This window comes from Neovison vison, chromosome 6 (assembly GCF_020171115.1).
Source record: "Neovison vison isolate M4711 chromosome 6, ASM_NN_V1, whole genome shotgun sequence".
In the NCBI taxonomy this organism is placed as follows: domain Eukaryota; kingdom Metazoa; phylum Chordata; class Mammalia; order Carnivora; family Mustelidae; genus Neogale; species Neogale vison.
Genome location: NC_058096.1, coordinates 161,646,185 through 161,668,805, shown reverse-complemented (window position 1 = coordinate 161,668,805; position 22,621 = coordinate 161,646,185). Strand labels below are relative to the sequence as shown.

The 22,621-nt window shown below is 44.4% G+C and overlaps 1 protein-coding gene across 1 annotated transcript in view; it reads left to right on the top strand.

The window, feature by feature from the left end:
* Positions 1 to 22,621, top strand: part of SUSD5 (sushi domain containing 5) — a 61,969-nt gene that overhangs the window by 14,520 nt on the left and 24,828 nt on the right. The window contains exons 3-4 of the mRNA XM_044254846.1: positions 1,026 to 1,144; positions 20,717 to 20,905. Of these exons, the coding sequence (XP_044110781.1) occupies positions 1,026 to 1,144; positions 20,717 to 20,905 (308 nt within the window). The remainder of the gene's footprint in view (positions 1 to 1,025; positions 1,145 to 20,716; positions 20,906 to 22,621) is intronic.

Sequence of the window (22,621 nt, the reverse complement as noted above, 5' to 3'; positions counted from 1 at the left end):
AGACCTGCACTAAAAGAAACATTAAAGATTAATCTTCATGCAGGAGAAAAATAATTTCAGGTGGAAGGCTGGAGATGCAAAAAAAGAAATCAATGACTAGAGTAAATATGGGGGTAAAATGAAATTATGTAATTGTATAAAGCAGTAATAATAATACTAAACACTAAAAAATGGCACATAGGTTAGGTAGTATTTTAAGTATACTAATACGTAGTATATTTTAAGTATTTTTAAGTTGTATTATTGGAGAAAGAGGTAAAAGTAATATTAAATATTAACAAGTCATAACCACTAAAGGATATATAACTTCCAGACCAATATGAAAAAAAGAATGCCCAAAAAAGATTCAAGCAATCGAAATAGGGGAAAGAAAAGAGAGAAAGAAAGAATATGTGGAACTAATAGAAAGACGGCAGATTTTAAGAAGAGATCTGTGATTAAATGAGATTAAAATAGATGTGATGCTCCATTTAGAAAACAAAGATTTTTAAAATTCTACTATTTGCTGTTTGCCAATGACATTCCTAAATAAATCATGAGAAAAGAATAAATTATGGTTTGTTTATAAGTAGCATGTATGTAGAACTGAATGATACTTCATACTCAAACTTACAAGATGCCACTAAAGCTGTACCTAGAGGGAAATGTAAAACATCTAGATGCTTGTGTTAGAACAGAGAAAAGGCTAAAGGTTTATGAGCTAAGTAATGATCCATTTTAAGAAATCTGAAGAAGAACAGAAACAAACCCCCCAAAGAGAAAGGAACTAAGAAGAAGAGCAGCACTTTGTGAAATAAAACAAACCTACTCTGAAACTTGAACTGATACATGTGGCCTTGACTGAGGCTTCACCTTTGTCTTCCTGACTGGAGGCATTTGTCGGGGGAGACTACTTCCCTACTTTGACGCTTTCAGTCAAAGATCTCAATTCAGAAAAAATCTCTGCTGATTCAGAACTAACGGCAGAAAAGAACTGGTTTTTTCCTATTCTTAGTCCTCCTAACACAGTGTCTTCTTTGTTTCAGGACCACCGTGTGTAGCAAGGGGAGTGATGAACAGCAAATCACGAGAGCCATTGATGTGAGAATTGAAAGCAACCCAGCTCCTGGTGCCACGTACAGTGCCCTTTGTATTAAGGATGAAGGTCAGTGCCAGAGCCTTTGTCAAGGTTCTGGAGGGTGCACATGGTGGTAGCCATCTTAAGTTGCATTTTCCAGAGGCAGACCTTGAGATGAAGACGTCTTCCAAAGAAAAGCCAATAGGGCAGTGGGGCAGTGGTCAGAGAAAGGAAGTTGAGCAAGGGGTGTCGCAAAACTGCAAAGTCTGCATTGGCGGTGATGTGGGGGTGACCTTGGCTCAGTCCTACAGATCTCTGGAGACAGTGTAGGTCACCAGTTTTTCTGATCAGAGGGGAGAGAGCAAGGGTATTTATACCACTGCACCTGTCATTCATTGGTTAAGGGCTGCTACAGCAGATGTAAATTCCCAGGCATTTGTGGTTTATGCTGTGTACTGGCAAAGGGTTCCAGTAGCTTGAGTGCCACCCTCCAACAAGGACACAAAGATGCCCACTGGGAACCCCTGTGCATGGAAATGGTAAAGGTATCTAGGTAAGAGTGGGCAGACCCCTGACAGCCATTTGCTACAGCTGCTGATGCAGCTTGCCCTCCAGTCTCTCTTCATGGTGGACAGCACATGAACAAGGAAAAAATCTTTTTTCCCCAAAAGGGAACTTCCCTCAGGCTGCATTGTAGAGGCACCAAATCCTAATCTCCTGGGAAAGGGTCGGAGGAGTTGGGAAATCAGAAAGCCAGAGGAACCCCAAGGCCCTGGCTGGTGCTTGTTAGATACTTAACAGTGATAAGCTTCTCTGCTCCTCTAGGGTCTTCCCCCAGAAAGGCTTCATTTGCTCATTGCTATGGAAGAGTGTGTTTTGAGAGTCTTCTGATATCTGTCCAGTAGAGCTCCTGAATGACATGGCTTTGCTCTGTAAAGCTTGGCGAGAGCAATATCCATGGTTTGTTTTTCAAAACCACGTAAGGAAGTTAAGATGCTCCTTTGAATCCTAAACATAGGCAAAATTTCAGATCCCTGAGAGAGACAGGACAGAGCCAGAAGAAAAAGAGCATGGTCTTCTTTCTTCAGTGATCTCAATGACTACGTGGGGTTTCTGAGTCGTCTCCTTCCCTGGTGAACAAAGGGTATCTGTTAGCTTTTGCTATATAACATACCACCCCAAAATGTAGTGGCTTAAAACAACGATTTAGTTAGTCCACTGTTTTTTTGGATCAGCAGTTTGTGTTTTTCTGCTGATCCTGGCTGAGCTCATTCCTGAGTCTACAGTCAGCTGCTGGCTAGGTGGCCTTGCTGCTGGGAGTTGGTGGCTGTTGGCTAGGATGCTGCGGGCCACAGGACAGTCTGGGCTTTCCACCTCACCGGCCTTCAGACAGGTTGTATCAGAGCAAGGATGTGCTCCTTTTTGCCCACAATTGTAGGACATGAAGCCAGAGGTTGGAAACATCCCTTCACGTCCTGTAGGGCACCAAGCTCAAAGCCATGACAGCGACTCCAGAGTTGAATTTTTTGCCGAAATGATATAATGTGCTTTCTGATACAAAGCAATCAGAAGAATACAACTTCAGTTCAGTGGCATTCCTGCCAAAAATGCGTAACTTGGATCTACTCAGGAAAAAACATGAGCCAAACTCAAATTGAGAAACATTTTACAAAATGACTTTAAAAAAATATCTAGGATAAGAAAGGCAAACTGACTCTTCTAGATTAAAATAGACTAAAAACATTTGACAATAAAATGCAAAATGTAATTTGTGATCGAGGATTGTATCCTGGACCAGAAAAATATAGCTATTGTTGATAAAATCTGAGTATGAATTATGAATTAGAGAATAACTTAATAACTGTACTGAAGTCCTGTGAGTGAATACCTTTGTTCTTGGAAATTTGTACCAAGGTTTTAGGGACGAGGAGATATCATATCTACAACTTACTCTGGAATGGTTCAGAAAAGAGTTACAGGATTAGATATACCTATATATTTATACATGTGTATATATGCATACATATATTTGTCTCTATAAATAGATATCTCTATCATCCATCTCTCTAGAGAGAGAAAAACAAATGGTAAAGCAAATGGGCAAAATGAAAATTTATTGGTGAATCTTATTCTTACAATTTTTCTGAAACTTTGAGATTATGTAAAAATGAAAAATCTCTAACAAAAAATGATCTCTATACTTCTAAAAAAACAACAGGAAAAACAAAAGCACCCTGAATCATGGGAACCAACAAGGGAAGCCAATTCATGACAGCTGACAACCTATGTGAGGGCTGATGCCCCTGCATGTGGCTCATTAGCATCCGAGTGCTCTAGAGCCCTGCCTCCCAGAGTAGTTTGCCTGAGCCTGGTCTGGCCTCCCCTCACCTCCAGGTCAGTGGGGAGGAGCTCATATGGGGAAGACTGGAGTCTTGGCCCTACCGGCCCGATTTATGAGGAGGCTTCAGGTGGGCCATGAAGGGGACTCCGGACTGCATGATGAAGGGAGACTAGGGTGGGAGGGCTGCTTGCTCTTGAGCAATCTAGAAAAGCAGGATGGATTTCCCAGAGTCTCAGAGAGAGTGCTGTCCCTGTGGAGAACTGCCTTTTATCCTTTTGAAAGAGCCCGTCAACCCCTCCCACACAGCCCTCCACCCTCTTTAGGGAGCAGTTGCTTTTCCTCAGTGGAGCCTTTGTTGGCAGCGCAGGCAACAAGGGCAATCTGTGTGCTGAGGGAAGGTGTAGCGCCTCGGCCTCAGCTGAGAACAGGCAGCGCCTTGAGGTTCTGCGGCAGCGTAGGTGAGGTCTGGTCCAGCGTTCGTGCCAGGCAGTGTCATCCCCTAAGGTTGACTTTTTCCGGATGACGCCTGGGCACTTAGCTCTGTGCAGCTGCTTCTCTCTGGCAAGATGGGAAGAATGAAGTGTGATAACTTCAAAAATGGCAGGCATGTGCCTCATGAAGAGCCCTGAAGGAAAACAGAGCCTGTGGAACATCCAGGCAGCTTCCTTCCTGTGTTTCTCTTTTGAAATAAAGCCCATCATGAAAGTAGACTTTTCTCATTTGCTTCCAGTATTTTTGTTTCACTGACAGTGAATTTCCAGCCCTGTGGTGATCTCACTTAAACTAATAAGTGAAGTTATTTTTAACCAGCTGGATGCTGATGAAATAACCTGCTTCCTCTTGGTTTCTCTGGCTTTGCTCCTCTTGGCAGCTGTCTGTGGGGTCGACAGCATGGGGTCTGGAGGCTTCGTGTGTCCTCTTGCCTTCTCTCTGTTGCACCCCCAAGGCTCTGTGTCGGGTGCTTCTGTTCCTCCCTGGGCCTGGCTGCCCTCTCCCACCAGCCCACCTCACCTGCTTAGCACTGCATGCCCCTGCCCTGCGTACTTTGCTGTTGCCTGTATTTCCTTAAAAACTAAAAAGGAATTATTCCCTTCCTTTATGTCATCAAGTAGGGAGCTGATGCTCACCTCTTTGAGAGCAGTAAGGAATTTGTGAGAGTAGCCAGTTCCCAGGTCGGCCCGGAGGAGGCCCTGGGCCTCAGGATTGACTTTGGGGGAAATTCTTTCACTGCTTTGAGGAACTTGGAATCTATTAATCGAATGTTTTGTACAGCTGATAAAACTGATTTAGTTCAGGTTCTCCCAAGGGAGTGTGGAAGACTCTGAGCTTATTAGCATTAACCTGGTCTTGGCCATTTGTTTGTTTACTTGTCCAGTGTGATGCAAAGTCTAGTGCCCAGACTTGTAGGGGAGAGAGAGAGGACTCATCCCCACCCTCGAGGAGCTGACAGTATATAAAGATAGGTAAGAAATGGATGTGCTTAGGAGGGTCATGAGGGAGATTCCTGAGGTGGTGGCAGTTGAAGTGGAGTTGGAAAGAGTTGGTTTCGTAGAGATAATGATCAGGGAAGGGAAGAGAGGTCACTGCAGACAGAGAGAGCAGGTGGAGCAAAGGCTAGGAGCATAGATCCCAGTTGTTCTGGGGAGACTAGCTCAGGGAGGGCCATGGTACTAGGGCTTCAGGAAGTGAACTGGGCTCAGACCATGCCTGTGAGCCTGCGTAGCAGCTGGGCAGGACTGAGGTGACTGCAGAAGACAGCCCAAATAATACCTCCTGCAGGAAGCAGTGATGCCTCTCCTCTGCCACCCACACCCCCAGGCCCAGGCCTCACCAGGTCTTGCTTTCCCAAGACTGCAGTCTTCCCTTCCAAAACCTGGGGCTCAAACAGTCCTGACGCACAGCCAGTTCCCAGGGATGCTAGGTGTCTGGGCAGTGGAGAAGAAGTGCCAGTGGGTCCTTAGCCTCTGGGACAGATAACGGTGAGGTCTCTGTGACCTTGGGCTATAGGCACCAGCAACCTGGACAGATTCTCCACTTCCCTGCTACCCGGAAGACCTGGGGCTGCACTCTGAACCCACTGGCACGTTTTTGGGAGCCTGTGCTTGGCTTTCTTGTATGTGCTGTGAGAGGCCCAGAGCCTGGCCGCACCGACACGCATGTGAGCTCCCAGAGCTCACACGCATGTGAGCTTCCAGTGGCCACTTCGTTCTCGAGGTTCTTGGGGGTCCTTAACTATGTACTGTTCCATAGCAGCCTCTGGATCCGGAACGGTCACTTCATGACCATCTGTCATCAGCTTTCCTGGAGCGTGTCCTCATGGGGCTCAGAGATCTGCAGGAAGAGAATCTAGAGCCGGGTGTGCTCCAGCTAGAGCAGAGGCCGCACAAACATTTACAGGGTATCTTCGGAAGGGCTTATAATGCCTCCAGCAGCTCTAAATGCCCCCAGCCACTCGTACAGGCTCAGAGAGTTAGAAGTTGTCGCCCAGGTTTTCTGCTCCGTCACGCAATATGTCTCAGGAACCAGGAGCTTCCTTGACCCTCCACAGGGGCAGATGCAGCCCGGGCAGCTGGCATGGTATGACAGAGTGGCGGTGGGTGGGCAGCCCTCCTCCCAGAACAGCATCCCCATCTAGAGTTTGCTTGGGGCCTCCAGGTTCCTGCTGCACTTCTGTTTATGCCTTACAAGGATTAATAATGTCGATTCCCTGCCCTTCATATCTCATCCCTCATTGGTAAAGATGAGCTGAGAGAAAGAAACTTCGGGGTGTGGAGAGGATCCTGAGTGCTAGGGGCAGGTGGTCCAGGGCGACCCTGCAGTGTGGCCAGAATCCCACTGACTGTGATGAAGAGTTTTCCTTCAAGCACACTCCCTCTTGGGAGGCCGTAATCAAATCCACCAGGAATTCTGACTCATAAACAATTCAGTTGCAGAGCTGCTTCCTTCTTTTTCTTGGGCACCTCCCTATATCCATCAAGGCCTGACCTGCCTCAGTTTACTCAACAGTAAGATCATTTAAAGGTCCATCTTCCCAGATGTGGGGACTAACATCCACACAGCTAGCTCTCCTAGTGTGACTTTTGGGCAACTCATCAATACAGTGACATTTGGACTCTTCTCTTAACATCTCCCTGCAGTAAAGCACACATGGGCATTCCTCTCTGTTCGTAGGGGTTGAGAGTTTCAGGGGTACTTTATAGATAAAAATATTCTGGTTTTTAAATTTTTTTAAAAGATTAAAAAAAATTTTTTAAATAATCTCTATACCTAAAGGGGGGTTTGAACTTACAGCCCTGAGATCAAGAGTTGCACACTCCACCAAATGAGCTAGCCAAGTGCCCCTACAGAAAAAAAAGCAAGCAATTTAACGGAAGATGCAGCACTCATACGTGACTTCACACCTAGGAGGGCCTGGTTTGGCACAGCTGTGGCAAGGGAGGGGGTGGGTAGCTGGGAGTCATCCAGGCCTTGGGCAGAGTCAGAACTGCCTGAGCTCCCTTTTACACCCATACTGTGAGTGGGGTCACCTTGGGGCAGTGGAAAGTACTGACCTAGGGTAAGAGATGTTTTCACTTTCTACTTTTAACATTACTGTACTGAGCAATCACAAAAAAGAGAGGAAGAAGGAAGGGGAAAAGTAGACAAGGAAGGGAGAAGGGAAGGAAGAGATTGCAAGTAGAATGAAGTGAGGGCTATGACAGAAAATCTTCCAAGACATAATATGTAGGTCTCAGAATATGTGTAGCAGGACCCAATTTATGTCATAAAAATATGTACTTTGTACAGGAAAGCACTTAGCATGTTTGAGGAACACTGTACCTAGATTTTTCAAGTGACAGAGGGGTGGCCCCAGGTAGAGCTGGAGAGGTGGGGAGAAGAGCAAGGTATGCAGGGGTGAGAACACTGGGCTGAGTTTTAAGGGGAAATGGGAAACCACAGTAAGGTTTTCAGCTGGCAGCTGATTTTTAAAAATCTCTGAAGATCATTTTGGCTACTAATGTGCAGTCCAATAGGAGATCAGAAACCTCTAAAGTTTGTGCAAACCTCTGTTTATGACAAGAAGGTTAATCAAAACTAAACCATGTTGTGTTCAGGGGAAGCAACACTTTGAACACAGTTGTTAGTGCACAGTGGTTAGACCTGTGGGCTCTGTACCCGGAATCCCTGGGTTCAAATCTTGGCTCTATCACTTACCTGCCTTGGAAATTTTATTAGTATTCATGATGTAGAGATGTCAAGAGGACAGAATAGGACAATGCAAGTAAATCAGTTAACCCAGGACCTGGCAGAGAATAAGACCTAACAAATACAAGCAGTGACTGACTACTATCTAGCTGCACACAAATTCTAACAACACAGGGTGATAGTGACATGGTTTCTTCACCTTAATGTCACATTTCTAAAAAAGCAACCCATAATTTCTTTCAAAAACATTGAACAAAATTTTATACTCATATACCATACAACCAAGCAATTCCATGCCAAGGTATTGACCCAAGAGAAACACATAACCACACAAAATGGGTGCACAAATGCTCATAGCAACATTATCATAAAAGCCAAATACCAGAAGCAACCCAAATGTCCATTAGCTTGTGAATGGATCAAAAAATTATAGTACTTCCGTATCATGGGTTATTATTTGGCAACTAAAAGAATGAACTAGGGCACCTGAGTGGCTCAGTCAGTTAAGCGTCTGCCTTCAGCCCAGGTGGTGATCTCGGAGTCCCAGGATGGAGCCTGCATTGGGCCCCTTGCTCAGCAGGGGAACCTGCTTCTCCCTCTCCCTCTGCCCCTCCCTGCTGCTCATACTCTCTCTCTTGCTTGCACTCCTCTCTCAAATGAATGAATAAAATCTTCAAAAAAAAAAAAACAGAGAGGACTGAACCTATTAGAACATGCACGAATAATATTATGCTAACCTAAAAAGCCAAACATAAAATGTTATATATTATATTATAACATTTTAATGAAATTCCAGAAAAGGCAAAACTACCAGTGACAGAAAGTAGAACAGTGGTTGCTTGGGCTGGGGCGTGGGAGGGCATCCAAGGCCAGGAGCAAGGAGGAAATAGTTCAGTAGGACAGCTATTCTATACCTTAATTGTGGAGGTGGTTACAAAATTGTATATATTTACCAAAAACTACTAAGCTGTACACTTAAAACTGGCAGGTTTTCTTTATAGAAATAGTATTTAATAAAACAAAAAATGCTTTAGGTTTCCAAAATTCTTTCTTTCCAGAGCTTTCCTGTATATAGTACCTCATTTAATTTCCCAAGCAATATTGTGGAGAGGGTATTATTGTTCTTGTTATTCAGATGATGCAACTGAAGAACAGAGAGGTTTGGGGCATTGTCTTTGGTCACACAGCTCCTGGAAGTTACCTGTGGGAGCTCTCACCCAAACACTTCTTGTCCCTGCTCTTCCAAGCTCTTGTGCAGCAGGTCCTGAGAGCCAGTCAAACCTGATGCATCCATCTCCACCCCTTCTGTTGACCCTGAGGCGGCAGCTCTAATCTGGACTTGGCATGTGTTTCCAATTTTTTACTTCAGGAAGAGAATACTAAGAGCTGGCACCTGCTATGGCACCCACTGTGTTCCCTGTGTTCACTTGTTTAACACTCACATCAACCCTACAGAAATTATAACCGTTAAAATAACAATTAGAAATAACAATTATATCGTTATTTTACAAGTGAGGAAAGTGAGGTACGGCAAGGTTAAGTACCTTGTCAAAGTCACACAGCTAGCAGGTAGGGGAGCAAGGAGTCAAACCAAGACACTAAAGGATCTTGTTCTCTGAGGCATTCTTCTTTTTACCCATGAACAACTCATCTTCCCTGGGGACTGCTGTGCCAGCTGGGAGGTGGCCCTGCCTGACAGTTTGCCTGGGACAGTTTGTGTTTACCCTTGTTGTCCCACTGTTCCGTCTTGTTTTTATAAGAGCTTTAATATGGACAATGAGTTATATGGTCATCCTAGCTATTATCAGTACAGGCTTGAATTAAAAGAAAATTCTCCCCAGAAACTCTCTTTACAAAAATGGGAGTTTGTGTGAACGGCAGAATAGCTCTGCATGGGTAAAGCTCTGGGCTTTACCTTGCTCACCACAGAGGCCCAGACAATCGGACAAATCCAGAAATGCAGCCCATGCCCAGGGCGGGGCAGGGGAATCCTTCCAGTACTTCCTGTGGTATAACCATCTGCACTTAGACTGGTTATTTGCTACTCTCACTGGCCAAAGCCTAACCCCAAGAGTTTGTATCCCTCAGCAATCCCTCTGTGTTCCAACTCTGCTGGCTTGTTCTCACCTTGAACCCAGCCTCGGTTCTGAACGCTGCTACCATATCAACAGTGGGAAACATAGGCCTATATATGTTCTGATTTTCTTATGAAATATTTTGTTTTGCCCTTCTTCATGGCCACGGATGGCATTTAGTTCCTGTTCAGCCATCGTGTGCTTGGTTAAAGGGAGCTGGATATTCAATTACCATCATCACTTGACGAATGATTCCAAAGACCATCAGTCTCTAACTGTTTGCTTGGGAAATGGAACTCATCTTTACTTATTTCCCATTAAGCCCCAGGCACATAATGGGCATTTAATTCTGGTAAAAACCTTATGAGAGAAGTGTCATAAGCTCCATGTTACATTTTTAATACATTCTTTAATTATAAACATGAATAGGTTGTCATTGTAGTCAAAAATCTAAAGAAAATTAAAGTCGTTTATACACAGTCCACCCCAAGATAAGTACTTAAGCATCAGACCTGCTTACCCTGCCTTTTTAGTTCACCAAATTGGCATTCAGTAATATATATCTTCCCATGACACTGAATATGCTCCAAAGGATGTTTTTTAATGGCTATTGTGACAACCCATTGTATGAACTTATGTAAATTAAACATTCTCTTGTCATTAGACATTTTGGTAGTTCTTTGGCTTTGTTATAATAAGTAATACCATGATTGAACATCCTCATACATGCACCTTTCTGCTCATCTGTAATAACCAGTCTCTTTTTAGAGTAACAATTTATTGAGAACTATGTGTCACTTGCACTAAGACCTTGTCTGCTGTATGTTGCATCAGGCATGGTTAACTATCTACATAAAGACAGTCCCCTCCCCCTTCCTTCAATAGGACCATCCCCCAACCAAGAGCCTGTTGTTAGTATTCAGCATGCCACTGGTCCGTTGGAAGAATAATCGAGCAGGGAAGAATTACAAGGAAAGCAAAAGGTGTCAACATTTCAAAAGAGAGGGAATCCCTTTAGGGAGTCAGAGCAAATGAAACTGTTCAAAACCGTTTAGAAAATAATTCATGCTCATTGAGCAGCTACTCCATGTCCCTTTGGGTATATTTCCATCTCTCTCCTCCCCTTCCTGGTCCTAAACTTCCTCTACATTCCATACATGATCTCTATGATCTCACTTCCCATTTCTCCATTATCTCTCCTTCCACTGCTTTCTGTCTTCTCTCCAATCAAGGAAGTGAAACTGTTCTCACCAAGGTTTGTGGTAGCTTTGCTATGGATAACTGCAGCGGCTGCTTCTCAGTCTGCATTTTGCTTGCTGTTTCTGCAGCCTTAAGGACTTGATTATGCCTTGATCCTTGAAACATGTTTTCCCTTGACTTCCTTGGGCTTTTCTTCATATTTGTCTGGCTGCAGTGATGACTTGTGTGAACTCTTCATTTTCCGCTCACCTCCTGGGTTCTCACCTGAGCCCTCATCTCCCTTAACTCAGCATTTCAGTGGCTTCAGTTTTCATCTAAATGCTCATTAATTTGGGGCATCTGGTAGGCTCAGTCGGATGGGTGTCTACCTTCAGCTCAAGTCATGATCCCATGATGCTGGGATCGAGTCCCATGTCAGGTTCTCTGTTCAGTGGGGAGCCTGCTTCTCCCTCTGCCACTCCCCCTGCTATGCTCTCGTTGTCTCAAATAAATACATAAAATCTTAAAAAAAAAGTTCATTAATCCCAAATCTTTTTTTTCTATAAAGATTTTACTTATTTATTTGACAGAGAGAGAGAGAGAGCACAAGCAGGGGGAGTGGCAGGCAGGGGAAGAGAGAAAAGCAGGTTCCCCACAGAACAGGGGGAGCCTGATGTGGGGCTGGATCCCGGGAGCCTGGGACCATGACCTGAGCTGAAGGCAGTTGCCCAACCAACTGAGCCACCTAGGTGTCCCTAATCTCAAATCTTTATCTTAAGCCTTGGTCTCCCCACTAAGCCCAGGATTCCAAAAACACAGCTGCTTATGGATGCTTCTCTTAGAGCCTCAAGCTCCACCAGTCCTGCATCAGTCCCTTAACTTGCTTATCCCCTCCCTCGTCCCACCCTCTCTTTTACTCCCACAACTTTTCAATTATAAGTTCTGCAAATCCTTCCTTCTCAATATCCCCCATACCCACCTGGTTCTTGCCATCTGCACCTCACCTCAGGGGCTGTCCTCTCCTGGACATCTCAAATGGCCTCCTAACTGGCCTTTAGGATTCCAGGGTATTTCCTCAATCTGTTCTCTACCCTGCAACAGTTCTCCTTCTAAAATGCCAAGGGGACTGTGTTATTTCCTATTTTTAGTTGTTCCCCCCCCCCTTCTCCACTGGACAATTCCAGACTTCCTCCCTGGCTTACAAAGGCCTTCCATAAACTCGTGCCTACCTATCTCCCTTGTACTTTATGCTTCAGTTTTACTAACTTCTTGCCACTCCTCAAATAATAAGAAAGGCTCAGATACCAAAATACATTTAAAACTATGGTAAACAATCATTTGACACTGTAAAGAAACATATGTAAACAAATGCAAAAGCCTGGAAACACCAAAATGGACTTAATGTGCCTAAGTTTATTTATTTATTTTATTTTTGTAGATTTCACTTATTCATTTGACAGGAGAAAAAGCACAAGTAGGGGGCGTGGCAGGCAGAAGGAGAGGGAGAGGCAGGCTCCCCGCTGAGCAGGGAACTAGAGGCTGTGCTCCATCCCAGGGTCTCGGGACCAGGACCTGAGCCGAAGGTAACCACTCAACCAACTGAGCCACACAGGTACCCCTAAGTATAAGTTTATAGCGAAGTGGGTCGTGAGACTTCCAGTCAGTGGGAGAAGGATAGGTGGATTGATAGTACGAAGTGATAGCTTAAGAATTTGGGAAGTTAGGGGGACGCCTGGGTGGCTCAGTTGGTTAGGCAACTGCCTTCAGCTCAGGTCATGATCCTGGAGTCCTGGGATCGAGTCCCACATCAGGCTCCCAGCTCCATGGGGAGTCTGCTTCTCCCTCTGACCTCCCCTCTCATGCTCTCTCACTCTGTCTCTCTCTCAAATAAATAAATAAAATTTTTTTAAAAATTAAAAAAAAAAAAAGAATTTGGGAAGTTAGGGATGCCTGGGTGGCTCAGTTGGGCGGCTGCCTTCGGCTCAGGTCATGAGCCCAGCGTCCTGGGATCGAGTCCCACATCAGGCTCCTTGCTCGGCGAGGAGCCTGCTTCTCCCTCTGCCTCTGCCTACCACTTTGTCTGCCTGTGCTCACGTTCTCTCTCTCTAACAAATAAATAAATAAAATTAAAAAAAAAAGAATTTGGGAAGTTAAGACAATGCATTATTGTATACTGATATATGGAGATCTCTTGTAGATTGATAGGGTGAAGACCATAATAGAGAACTACTTTTAAGAAATACAACTGGTCGATAAATATTCAACTCTTTTTTACCAATTCAAAGATACTGCATTTTAGTATAAGAAATCACCTTTTCAGGTTCATGAGGTTGTCAAAGTTTATAAAGATGGTTGTCCCCAGTGTACTGAGGAGAAACAGGCAAGTTTATATACCACTGAGGGGTATAGACTCTTAAACCCTCATATTCAAATTGGAACAACCCATCAGAAGCTTTAAAAATACAAATGCCCTTTCACCCATCAATTCTACTTTGAGTATTTTATTCTAAGGAAAATTAGCATGGGTTAAGTACAGAAGTATGACACCAAGACGTTCATTACTTAGAGAAAATTGGAAACAAAGTTAATGTCTAACAATAGGGAAGTCCATTATGGTAGAGCCTTAAAAGTGGAATAATATATAGTCATTTATAAGTAAATTCAAATAATACAAATACCTGGGTGATTCACTCAGTTAAACGTCTGACTCTTGATTTCAGCTCAGGTCATGATCTCAGGGTTATGTGCTGGGCATGGAGCCTGCTTAAGATTCTCTGGACCACAGGGGAAAGGAAGGAAAACTGAATGCGAAGTAATAAGAGAGGGAAACAAACCATGAGAGACACTGGACTCTGGGAAAAAAAAACCAATGATGTACTATATGTTGGCTGACTAAACATAATAATAAAAATGAAAAATAAAATTAAAAAAAAGATTCCTTCTCTCCCTCTCCCTCTGCCCATCCCTTCCCACCCCTCTCTCCCTCTCTAAAAAACAACAGGGGCACTTGGATGGCTCAGTCAGTTGAGCGTGTGCCTTCAGCTCAGGTCATGATCCCAGGGTTCTGGGGTGGAGTCCTGCATCAGGCTCCCTGCTGAGCAAGGAGCCCACTTCTCCCCCTGCCTGCCTCTCTCTCTCTGACAAATAAACAAAATCCTTCCCTACGACCCTGCAATTGCACTCCTGGGTATTTATCCCAAAGATACAGATGTCGTGAAAAGAAGGGCCATCTGTACCCCAATGTTTATAGCAGCAATGGCCACGGTCGCCAAACTATGGAAAGAACCAAGATGCCCTTTAACGGATGAATGGATAAGGAAGATGTGGTCCATATACACTATGGAGTATTATGCCTCCATCAGAAAGGATGAATACCCAACTTTTGTAGCAATATGGACGGGACTGGAAGAGATTATGCTGAGTGAAATAAGTCAAGCAGAGAGAGTCAATTATCATATGGTTTCACTTATTTGTGGAGCATAACAAATAGCATGGAGGACAAGGGGCGTTAGAGAGGAGTAGGGAATTTGGGTAAATTGGAAGGGGAGGTGAACCATGAGAGACTATGGACTCTGAAAAACAGTCTGAGGGGTTTGAAGTGGCGGGGGGGTGGGAGGTTGGGGTGCCAGGTGGTGGGTATTATAGAGGGCACGGCTTGCATGGAGCACTGGGTGTGGTGAAAAATAATGAATACTGTTTTTCTGAAAATAAATAAATTGGAAAAAAAAAAAAAGGACAAATACCCAACTTTTGTCGCAACATGGTCGGGACTGGAAGAGATTATGCTGAGTGAAATAAGTCAAGCAGAGAGAGTCAATTATCATATAGTTTCACTTATTTGTGGAGCATAACAAATAGCATGGAGGACATGGGGAGATGGAGAGGAGAAGGGAGTTGAGGGAAATTGGAAGGGGAGGTGAACCATGAGAGACTATGGACTCTGAAAAACAATCTAAGTGTTTTGAAGTGGCGGGGGGTGGGAGGTTGGGGTACCAGGTGGTGGGTATTATAGAGGGCGCGGATTGCATGGAGCACTGGGTGTGGTGCAAAAATAATGAATACTGTTATGCTGAAAATAAATAAAAAATAAATTTAAAAACAAACAGAAAAAAATCCTTAAAAAAGAACAATGAATAATACAAATATTTGTTGATGGGGAAAAATATAATGTTAAATTCTCAAGCTACAAAACAAAGCAATTACGTCATCGTGTGGCAAAATACTGTGTAAGTGCGTGTATATATGTGCAAAACTGAAAACAAAACCCACATTAACAAGGGTTATCATTGGTGAAATTCAAGGAGACTTTTTATTTTTCCTGTGGTATTCTTTTCCCAGTGAGTTTTTCGAGTTTTCTGGCTTATGTGAGAAGTATTGATATGGATAATTTAAAAACATTTTACCAAGAAAATCTTCAAACCAACACAAAAGCAGCAAGAATAGTTTCACAAATCCCCATGGGCCCATCACCCAGCTTCAGTAGTCAGTACTTTGCCGACTTGATTTTATCTGTTTGTCCCAGTGATTTTCTCCCATTGAGATATTTTAAAGCAAATGCCGGACATTATATCATTTTGTTCTAGAATGTTTAAAAATTATTTTTTTATGAGGGGAAACTCAGGAACTAGTATCATGTAGATTCCATGTGACAGTAATTGATTTAAATTTGTTGATTGACACAGAATTTAACTGCGTATGAACTTGCCCACACACTTACTGTACTTTCTACCATACGTAGAAAGTCTGCAAGTTGGAAACCACTGCCTGAAGGCATGGATCCTTGTCAAATGCAGTTCCCCTTGGGAGAGATTGTGAATAATTTTCACCCATTTATACCTCTCGCTGAATAAATTGCAGATTTTCTGGAGGGGAGATATTTTTTAAATTATTTCATGGAGGCATAATTTATATCAGCAAAATGCACAGATCTTAAGTTTGATGAGTTTTGACAAAGTTACACATCTGTGTAATCAACACCCAGTCAAGGTACGGAACATTTCCCTTACCCCAGAAAGTTCCCTGCAGCTCTTTTCCAAAGATCCTCTGCCCCTCCTCATCCCAGCAGAGCCAAGGCAATCTCTGTTCTGATTCCCATCACCGTATATTAGTTTTGCCCGTTTTTGAGGGTAGGTTTTTATCTATGACACTAGCTCTCCAAGAAAGGTCCCTGGTCCAGTAGTATTAACATCACCTGGGAACTTATAAATGCAGATTCTTGGGCCCGAACTATGACCTGCTATTGAGTTAGAAACTCAAAAATACAGCAGTCTCTGTGAGGGGTGTGGGGAGGGGGGTACAAGCCTGTGGGTGAATCTGATCACATTCAAGTTTGAGGATCACTGATACGGAGACCAGGGAACTAACAATAAAATTGGACAGAACAGGGAAAGCAGTGCCGGGGTGACTAGGGTGGGAGGGAACTGTGCGGATGGGCATGAAAGTTATCTTTTTCACGTAGCTTAGATAACACCAAAAGGAAGAAGGAAAGGTCAAGCATTTGTGTCAGAATGTCTGCATCTTGGTTTTGCAAAGAATTATGAGGGTCTGTGGACTTAAAATTTCTCAAAAGAAAAGCATTAACTTTCATAGGAGTTCTAAATTCTGTGGAAACTGGTTATCAGAAGCTGGGATTGATTGGCAAATGAGTCCTTTATTAATACTATTTTACAGATAAGAACTCTCGTAACATCTCTTTTCTTGGAGAAAAAGGGAAGGGAAAATGACAGAAATTGCTCTTTCCATTGAAATTGCTGAAACCCAGCTTTCAGGTCTAAGAAATTCACAAACCACCATCTCTACCTGCGGAATAACTGAGAAGAAGCAGTGAAGGCTGTGCAGATCCAAGTTTCCCTGAAGAGAATAGGATCTAGGTCTGTAGCCCGCTGGTTTTCAGAGCCCTCTGTGAGGTCTAAGATGGGAAGGTTAATGAAAGGAACTAATTCAAGTTGCGCCTGGACTTGAGTGGTGTTTTTGGCATGCCCTTGGCTGTGTTAACACATAGAACTGTTGTCCTGAAGTTTTTGAAATCACACCACCTAGAAGCAGTGTGTTTCCTGTCCTGAGCACTGGTGGGACATTCAGAAATACGTGGTATGTGTACACAGACTCTCAGGAGTATGGTTGTGGGTTTCCCGAGTCAGTTTCTAGCCAGAGCCATCCTGGAAATTAACTGAAAGGAAGGAAAATCCCATGAGTCTGCTAGGGCGTGAATTTGGCCTGAATTTCCCTTTTATCTGCTCTCAGAACAGTTACTCTGCTCTCAGGTTTTCCTCCTAAGGAGTTAGTGTTGTGTCCCACAGATAGAGTATTTACCGGTCCCTTGATGCTGTTTGACAAAGAGCCTCCAGTTTCCCAGAATTAGGTCCTGGTAAGAGGGGAGAAAATTGGGATGTCCAGCATGAGTCCTAGCCAGCTGAGGATGGTGGAGAGAGACATGGAAGCTGTTGCCTCTCAGGTGCTAGCTGGAATTCAGGCCAGCATCACGCAACGGAGACTTTGGTCCATTCCTTTCAGGATGCCCTGCTCAGACTGAGTGATGATGCCTCTCTCCTCAGTGGGGGGTACCCCTTGGATTTGTGGCAGCTTTCAGATGGCTGCCTGCCCCTGCTTGCTCCATAGATGAAGCAAACACTCATCTCCTGGGCTGCACAGTCAAGATGGTTTGGGTTAAATACAGCACTCTGTGCCAACTTCCCTGAAATGCAACCACACCATTTTTTCATTCAGAATCTCTTGTGTTGAAGAACATGAATAGCAATGATGCTCTTTGAGAAAGTGCTACTAAAATTACAAGCTGACAGGCCAATCAGGGTGGCTTACAGCACGAATTCTGATTTCTATTTTCATCTTTTCTTAGCATATTTTCTTTTTTTAAACAATGTGTTTCTTAGGTGAAAGGCTCTCTCTTCCAACATAAAACCAGAAGAAGAAATTCAAATTAAAAATTATTTTCTTTTTTGGGAAAAAAAAAAAAAGAAGCATCACCACATCACTTGGATGCAGCAATTCTACTTCAAGAAGGTTATCCTAAAAAGTATGTACCGAAATGTACATATGAGAAGTTCATTTTGTAGCATTGATTGTAATAAATAGTGAAAACGTGGAATCAACAAAATGTCTATGTAATGACCAAATAATGTGCTATAGTATAGCCTTTCAAAATATTGAGGTAATTTATAGTACTTATTTAGAAACAGCTCTAGAACATTAGGGGAGAAAAACAGACTTCTAGTTTCTAGCCCAACATGTAAGGACAGAAATTCAATCAATAATTAATAACCTTGCCAAACAGAGAGCAACAGACCCAGATAAGTTCCCTAGAGATTCTACCAAACATTTAAGGAAGAAATTATACCAGTTGTTAAAACAATTTCTTCCAGAAGTTAGAAACTTCCTAACACATTCTATGAGGCCAGCATTTATCCTCATATCAAAATGAGACAAAGTCATTACAAGAAAGTAAAACTACAGACCAATAACTAATAAACATAAATGTAAAAATCCTCAACAAAACATTAGCAATTTTAACCTAGCAATATAGAAAAAAAATTATACACCGGAACCAAGTGGGATTTATCCCAGGTGTGCAAGGCTGGAGCAACATTTAAAAACCAATTAATGGAACCCATGACATCAACAGGCTAAAGAAAAAGCATGTAATCATATTGATAGATACAGAAAAACATTTGGAAACAGCAATACCCATTCATGATAAAACTTAGCAAACTAGAAACAGAGGAAAACTTCTTCAACTGCCTAAAGAACATCTACAAAAAACCTACAGCTAACATTGAACTTATTGGTGGGAAATTTGAAGCTTTGCCACTAAGATATTTATACTTTGAATGGAATTTATTCTTTCTGAGAGGATACAGTAAGGAGTGCTTCTGACCACGGCAGGAGCACCAAGTGCACCTTGAGGCTGGAAGTTTGACCTTTGGCCCAGGCCACAGCTCCCTGACCCTCAGCCTCTTCCCTCAGCTAGTAGTGAAAGTGTTACTCCACGTGACAGCTCTGTGTCTGGGTCTGCCCCACAGACTTCTGACTCCAAGGGTCTCTCGCATGAGCTAGACCCCGTGGCTCCCATCGCTGCGGAAACAGGAAAGCTTGGTTCTCCCCTCCTCACCTGAGGGACTCCCTTGCTGGCTGAAGTCCTGGATATTTTTTAAGCAATCTGCTTAAAAATTTTAACACAAATAAGTCTACATTCATTCCTAGAAGGCTCATTTCCAGTAAAAAAATACATACCAGTCAAAACATTCTCACAGGAGAACCAGAACAGGGGGGTTAAAAGGAAACCTGGGGCCCATACACCAAAAGTGACTCTCCGGGCCAGCTTGAGGGCACAGCCCTGGTGGGGGCTCTTCTCCATCTTCAGATCCAAGCATGGGACTCACCTACAGAGTGAACCCGAATGTAAACTGCAGACTTGGGGTTATAACGGGGTGTCAGTGTAGGCTCCTAGATTGTGACAGACGGGTCCCTCTGGTGTGTGATGTTGCTAATAGGGCAGACTGTGCCTGTATAGGGATGGGGTACATAGGAACTCTCTGTACTTCCCACTCGGTTGTGCTGTGGATCTAAAAATGCTCTTTTAATAAAAAATAGGTTTTTTTAAAAAGCAGGTATCAGGGATGCCTGTGTGGCTCAGTTGGTTAAGCCACTGCCTTCTGTTCAGGTCATGATCCCAGAGTTCTGGATTGAGTACCGCATCAGGCTCTCTGCTCAGCAGGGAGACTGCTTACCCCTCTGCCTCTTCCTGCTTGTGCTCAATCTCTCTCTCTCTCTCTCTGTGATAAATAAGTAAATAAGTAAATAAATAAATATTTTAAAAGAGGATATCAGTAATACATATGATATAATCTTATTTATGTTAAAACCACACACACACAGAGAACTACACCTATCTAAGGGTGCCCGAGTGGCTTAGTTTGGTTAAGCGTCTGCCTTCAGCTCAGGTCATGATCTCAGGGTTGTGGGATCAAGTCCTGCCCTGGGCTCCCTGCTCAGGGCGGAGTCTGCTTCTCCCTCCCCCTCTGCCTCTGTGCTTTCTCTCTCTCCTCTCTCTCTCTCTTTGTCTCTCTCTCTCAAATAATAGATAAAATATTTTAAAAGATAAAAAGAAGAGCTATACCTATCTAGACCTACCTAAGCCTGTATGTACATCAGTGTGTATCAATACCTATGTCTATTATTTGTATAGACTAACCCTGTAACAGTGTCAGCATCAGAGATGAGGGTGGGGGAAGGGAGAGGCACCTTCTGCTGCGCTTGATAGTTCTTAGCCTCTTAGCTTTTTAGCAAAGAGTACCTGCTCACTTATGTAAGTAAGGCCTTGCTGTTAGGCACATGTTTCTGAGTCCTCCCTTCAAGGAGGCATGGGAGGGTCGTGCTGCCTGGCAGTTTGACAGCACAAAGTCCTAGCACTTGTGGCTCACTTACTCGCTCAGCAAGTGTTTTCTGAGTGCCTCATTTGGACCCGGCGTTTGTCCAGGCTCTGGGGACACCAAGAGTGAAGGAGAAACAGCCCCTGTGATCCCAGCTCAGGGTACAAGCAGCCCCCAGGGAAGGGGAGAGTGGTTTTGGATTTTTTTTTTTAAAGATTATTTATTTATGTATTTCTTTGACAGACAGAGATCACAAGCAGGCAGAGGCAGGGGTGGGGGGGTGGGGGACGGGGAAAGCAGGCTCCCGGCTGAGCAGAGAGCCTGATGCGGGGCTCGATCCCAGCACCCTGGGATCATGATCTGAGCCCCAAACAGACTTTAACCCACTGAGCCACCCAGGTGCCCCAGGAGAGTGGTTTTTAACCTGGTTTTCTCCCAGGCTGCCAAAGTTCTGCATGGTTTGGGAAAGCTGACTGTGACTCCTTGTCCTCAGAGAAGCCGTGTGGAGACCCGCCTTCGTTCCCACACACCATCCTGCAGGGCCGCACGGGCCTGGAGATGGGGGATGAGCTGCTGTACGTGTGCGCCCCAGGCCACGTGATGGGCCACCGTGAAACCGCCTTCACCCTGCTGTGTAACAGCTGTGGGGAGTGGTACGGCTTGGTGCAGGCCTGCGGAAAAGGTAAGCTGCCCGCCAACCCTGGGAGCACAGCCACCCCATTTGTGCGCCTCCCTTTCAAAGACGCATTCACATCTTTCCCCTGAGTTCCGGGAGCTGACAGCATCTCCACTCTGACTTATCGAGAAAGTTAACCTGGAAATCTGATCGAGATGCTGTGCCAGGAGATAATGCTTGTGGTGAAAGTGACCCCGGATTGGCACACCACGCCGGGAGGGCTGTCATGAATGCAGGCACGCAGGCCGGCTTCCCTGAGGGGCGAATCTTGTGACTGGACATAACCCTTATGGGGACCTTGTGGGCTTTGCTACAGCTTGTGACAGGAGCTTCTGGCTCTTTGGGGCATGCAGCTTGGAAACCAGGGCAGGTCCACTTGGAAGTCCTGCTCCCTTGCCCCGGAGCAGTCCTGGGGGGGTTGTGGGGGTGGAGGGTGAGGCAGGGAGAATGCTCTAAGACAGCTGTGTAGCCTGGGCCCACTGACAAGAGCCGCCGGTCGCTGCCCTGCAGTCTTGCTGTGTTCCCTGGCCTATAGCCCATGGCAGTCATGAGAGCTGACATATTTAGTTGAGACTGAACAGACTGCGGGTGGGCCTCGACAGAGACCTGATCTGGTTCCCCTAGATGGCCTCACTCCACTGTTGTTGTATACCTGGGGGTCACAGGCTTCTGTATCCCACCTCCACCCAGCCCTTTGGGGGTTCTCCCAGGAGAAGAAATCTCTGTCCCCAGCCATGGGCTGACCTGGCCTCCCCACTCTTGACCTGATGGCTTCATGCCAGGCTCTGAATTGTTCCCTGACCTCACAAGGCTCCTCTTGCCCCAAGACTCCTTCAGGGACCACTTCCTGACCCCCATGATATCTGGGTACCAAGCGGAGGCTGGCTCCATGGAGGGGAATGACTCCAGCATCACAATGTGAGTGAATTTATTGGACAGTCTGTGCCTAGAGTGTCCTGCAGATCCCATGGGACCTTGATGAGACTAGGGTGCTGAACTTGTCTTCGAGATTCATCCACGCTGTTGACTAAGCTGTGGTCTGTTGTCGTCACTGATGTTTACTAAGTGTGAAGACAGCACCATTTACTTTTCCAATGTGTTGGTGGACCTTTGGCTTGTTTTCATTTGGTAGCCACCACAAGCCATACCACTGTGATTGTGCTCACCCAGGTCATTTAGTTCACATGTGAACTTATTTTTGTGGGTTCTGGGGCATGGAATTGTGGCTCATGGGGTAGGTGTGTCTTCAGTGTTAGTGGATGCTGCCAGAGAGTTTTCCAGAGTATTCTGACCACTTTACTCTCTTGCCTGAGAGTTCCCATTGTTCAGCATCCTTACCAGCCTTTGGGTCTTGGGAGACTTTCACCTATTTGCCCATCTGGTGACTAGCCTGGGATGACTTAGTTGTGATATTCATTTGTCTGGTTGAGCACTTACTACATTTTAAATAGGCACTAACATTTCCCCTTTTCTTATTGATTTGAATTATTTATATAATGTAGGGTTTCTTTTTTATATAAACCTTTCATAATGTGTTGCAAACATTTTCTCTCATTTTGTGGCTTTCTCCTCTTGGAGGATCTTTTTTTTTTTTTAAGATTTTACTTATTTATTTATTTGACAGACAGAGATTACAAGTAGGCAGATTGGCAGGCAGAGAGAGAGAGGAGGAGGAAGCAGGCTCCCTGCTGAGCAGAGATCCCAATGCAGAGCTCGATCCCA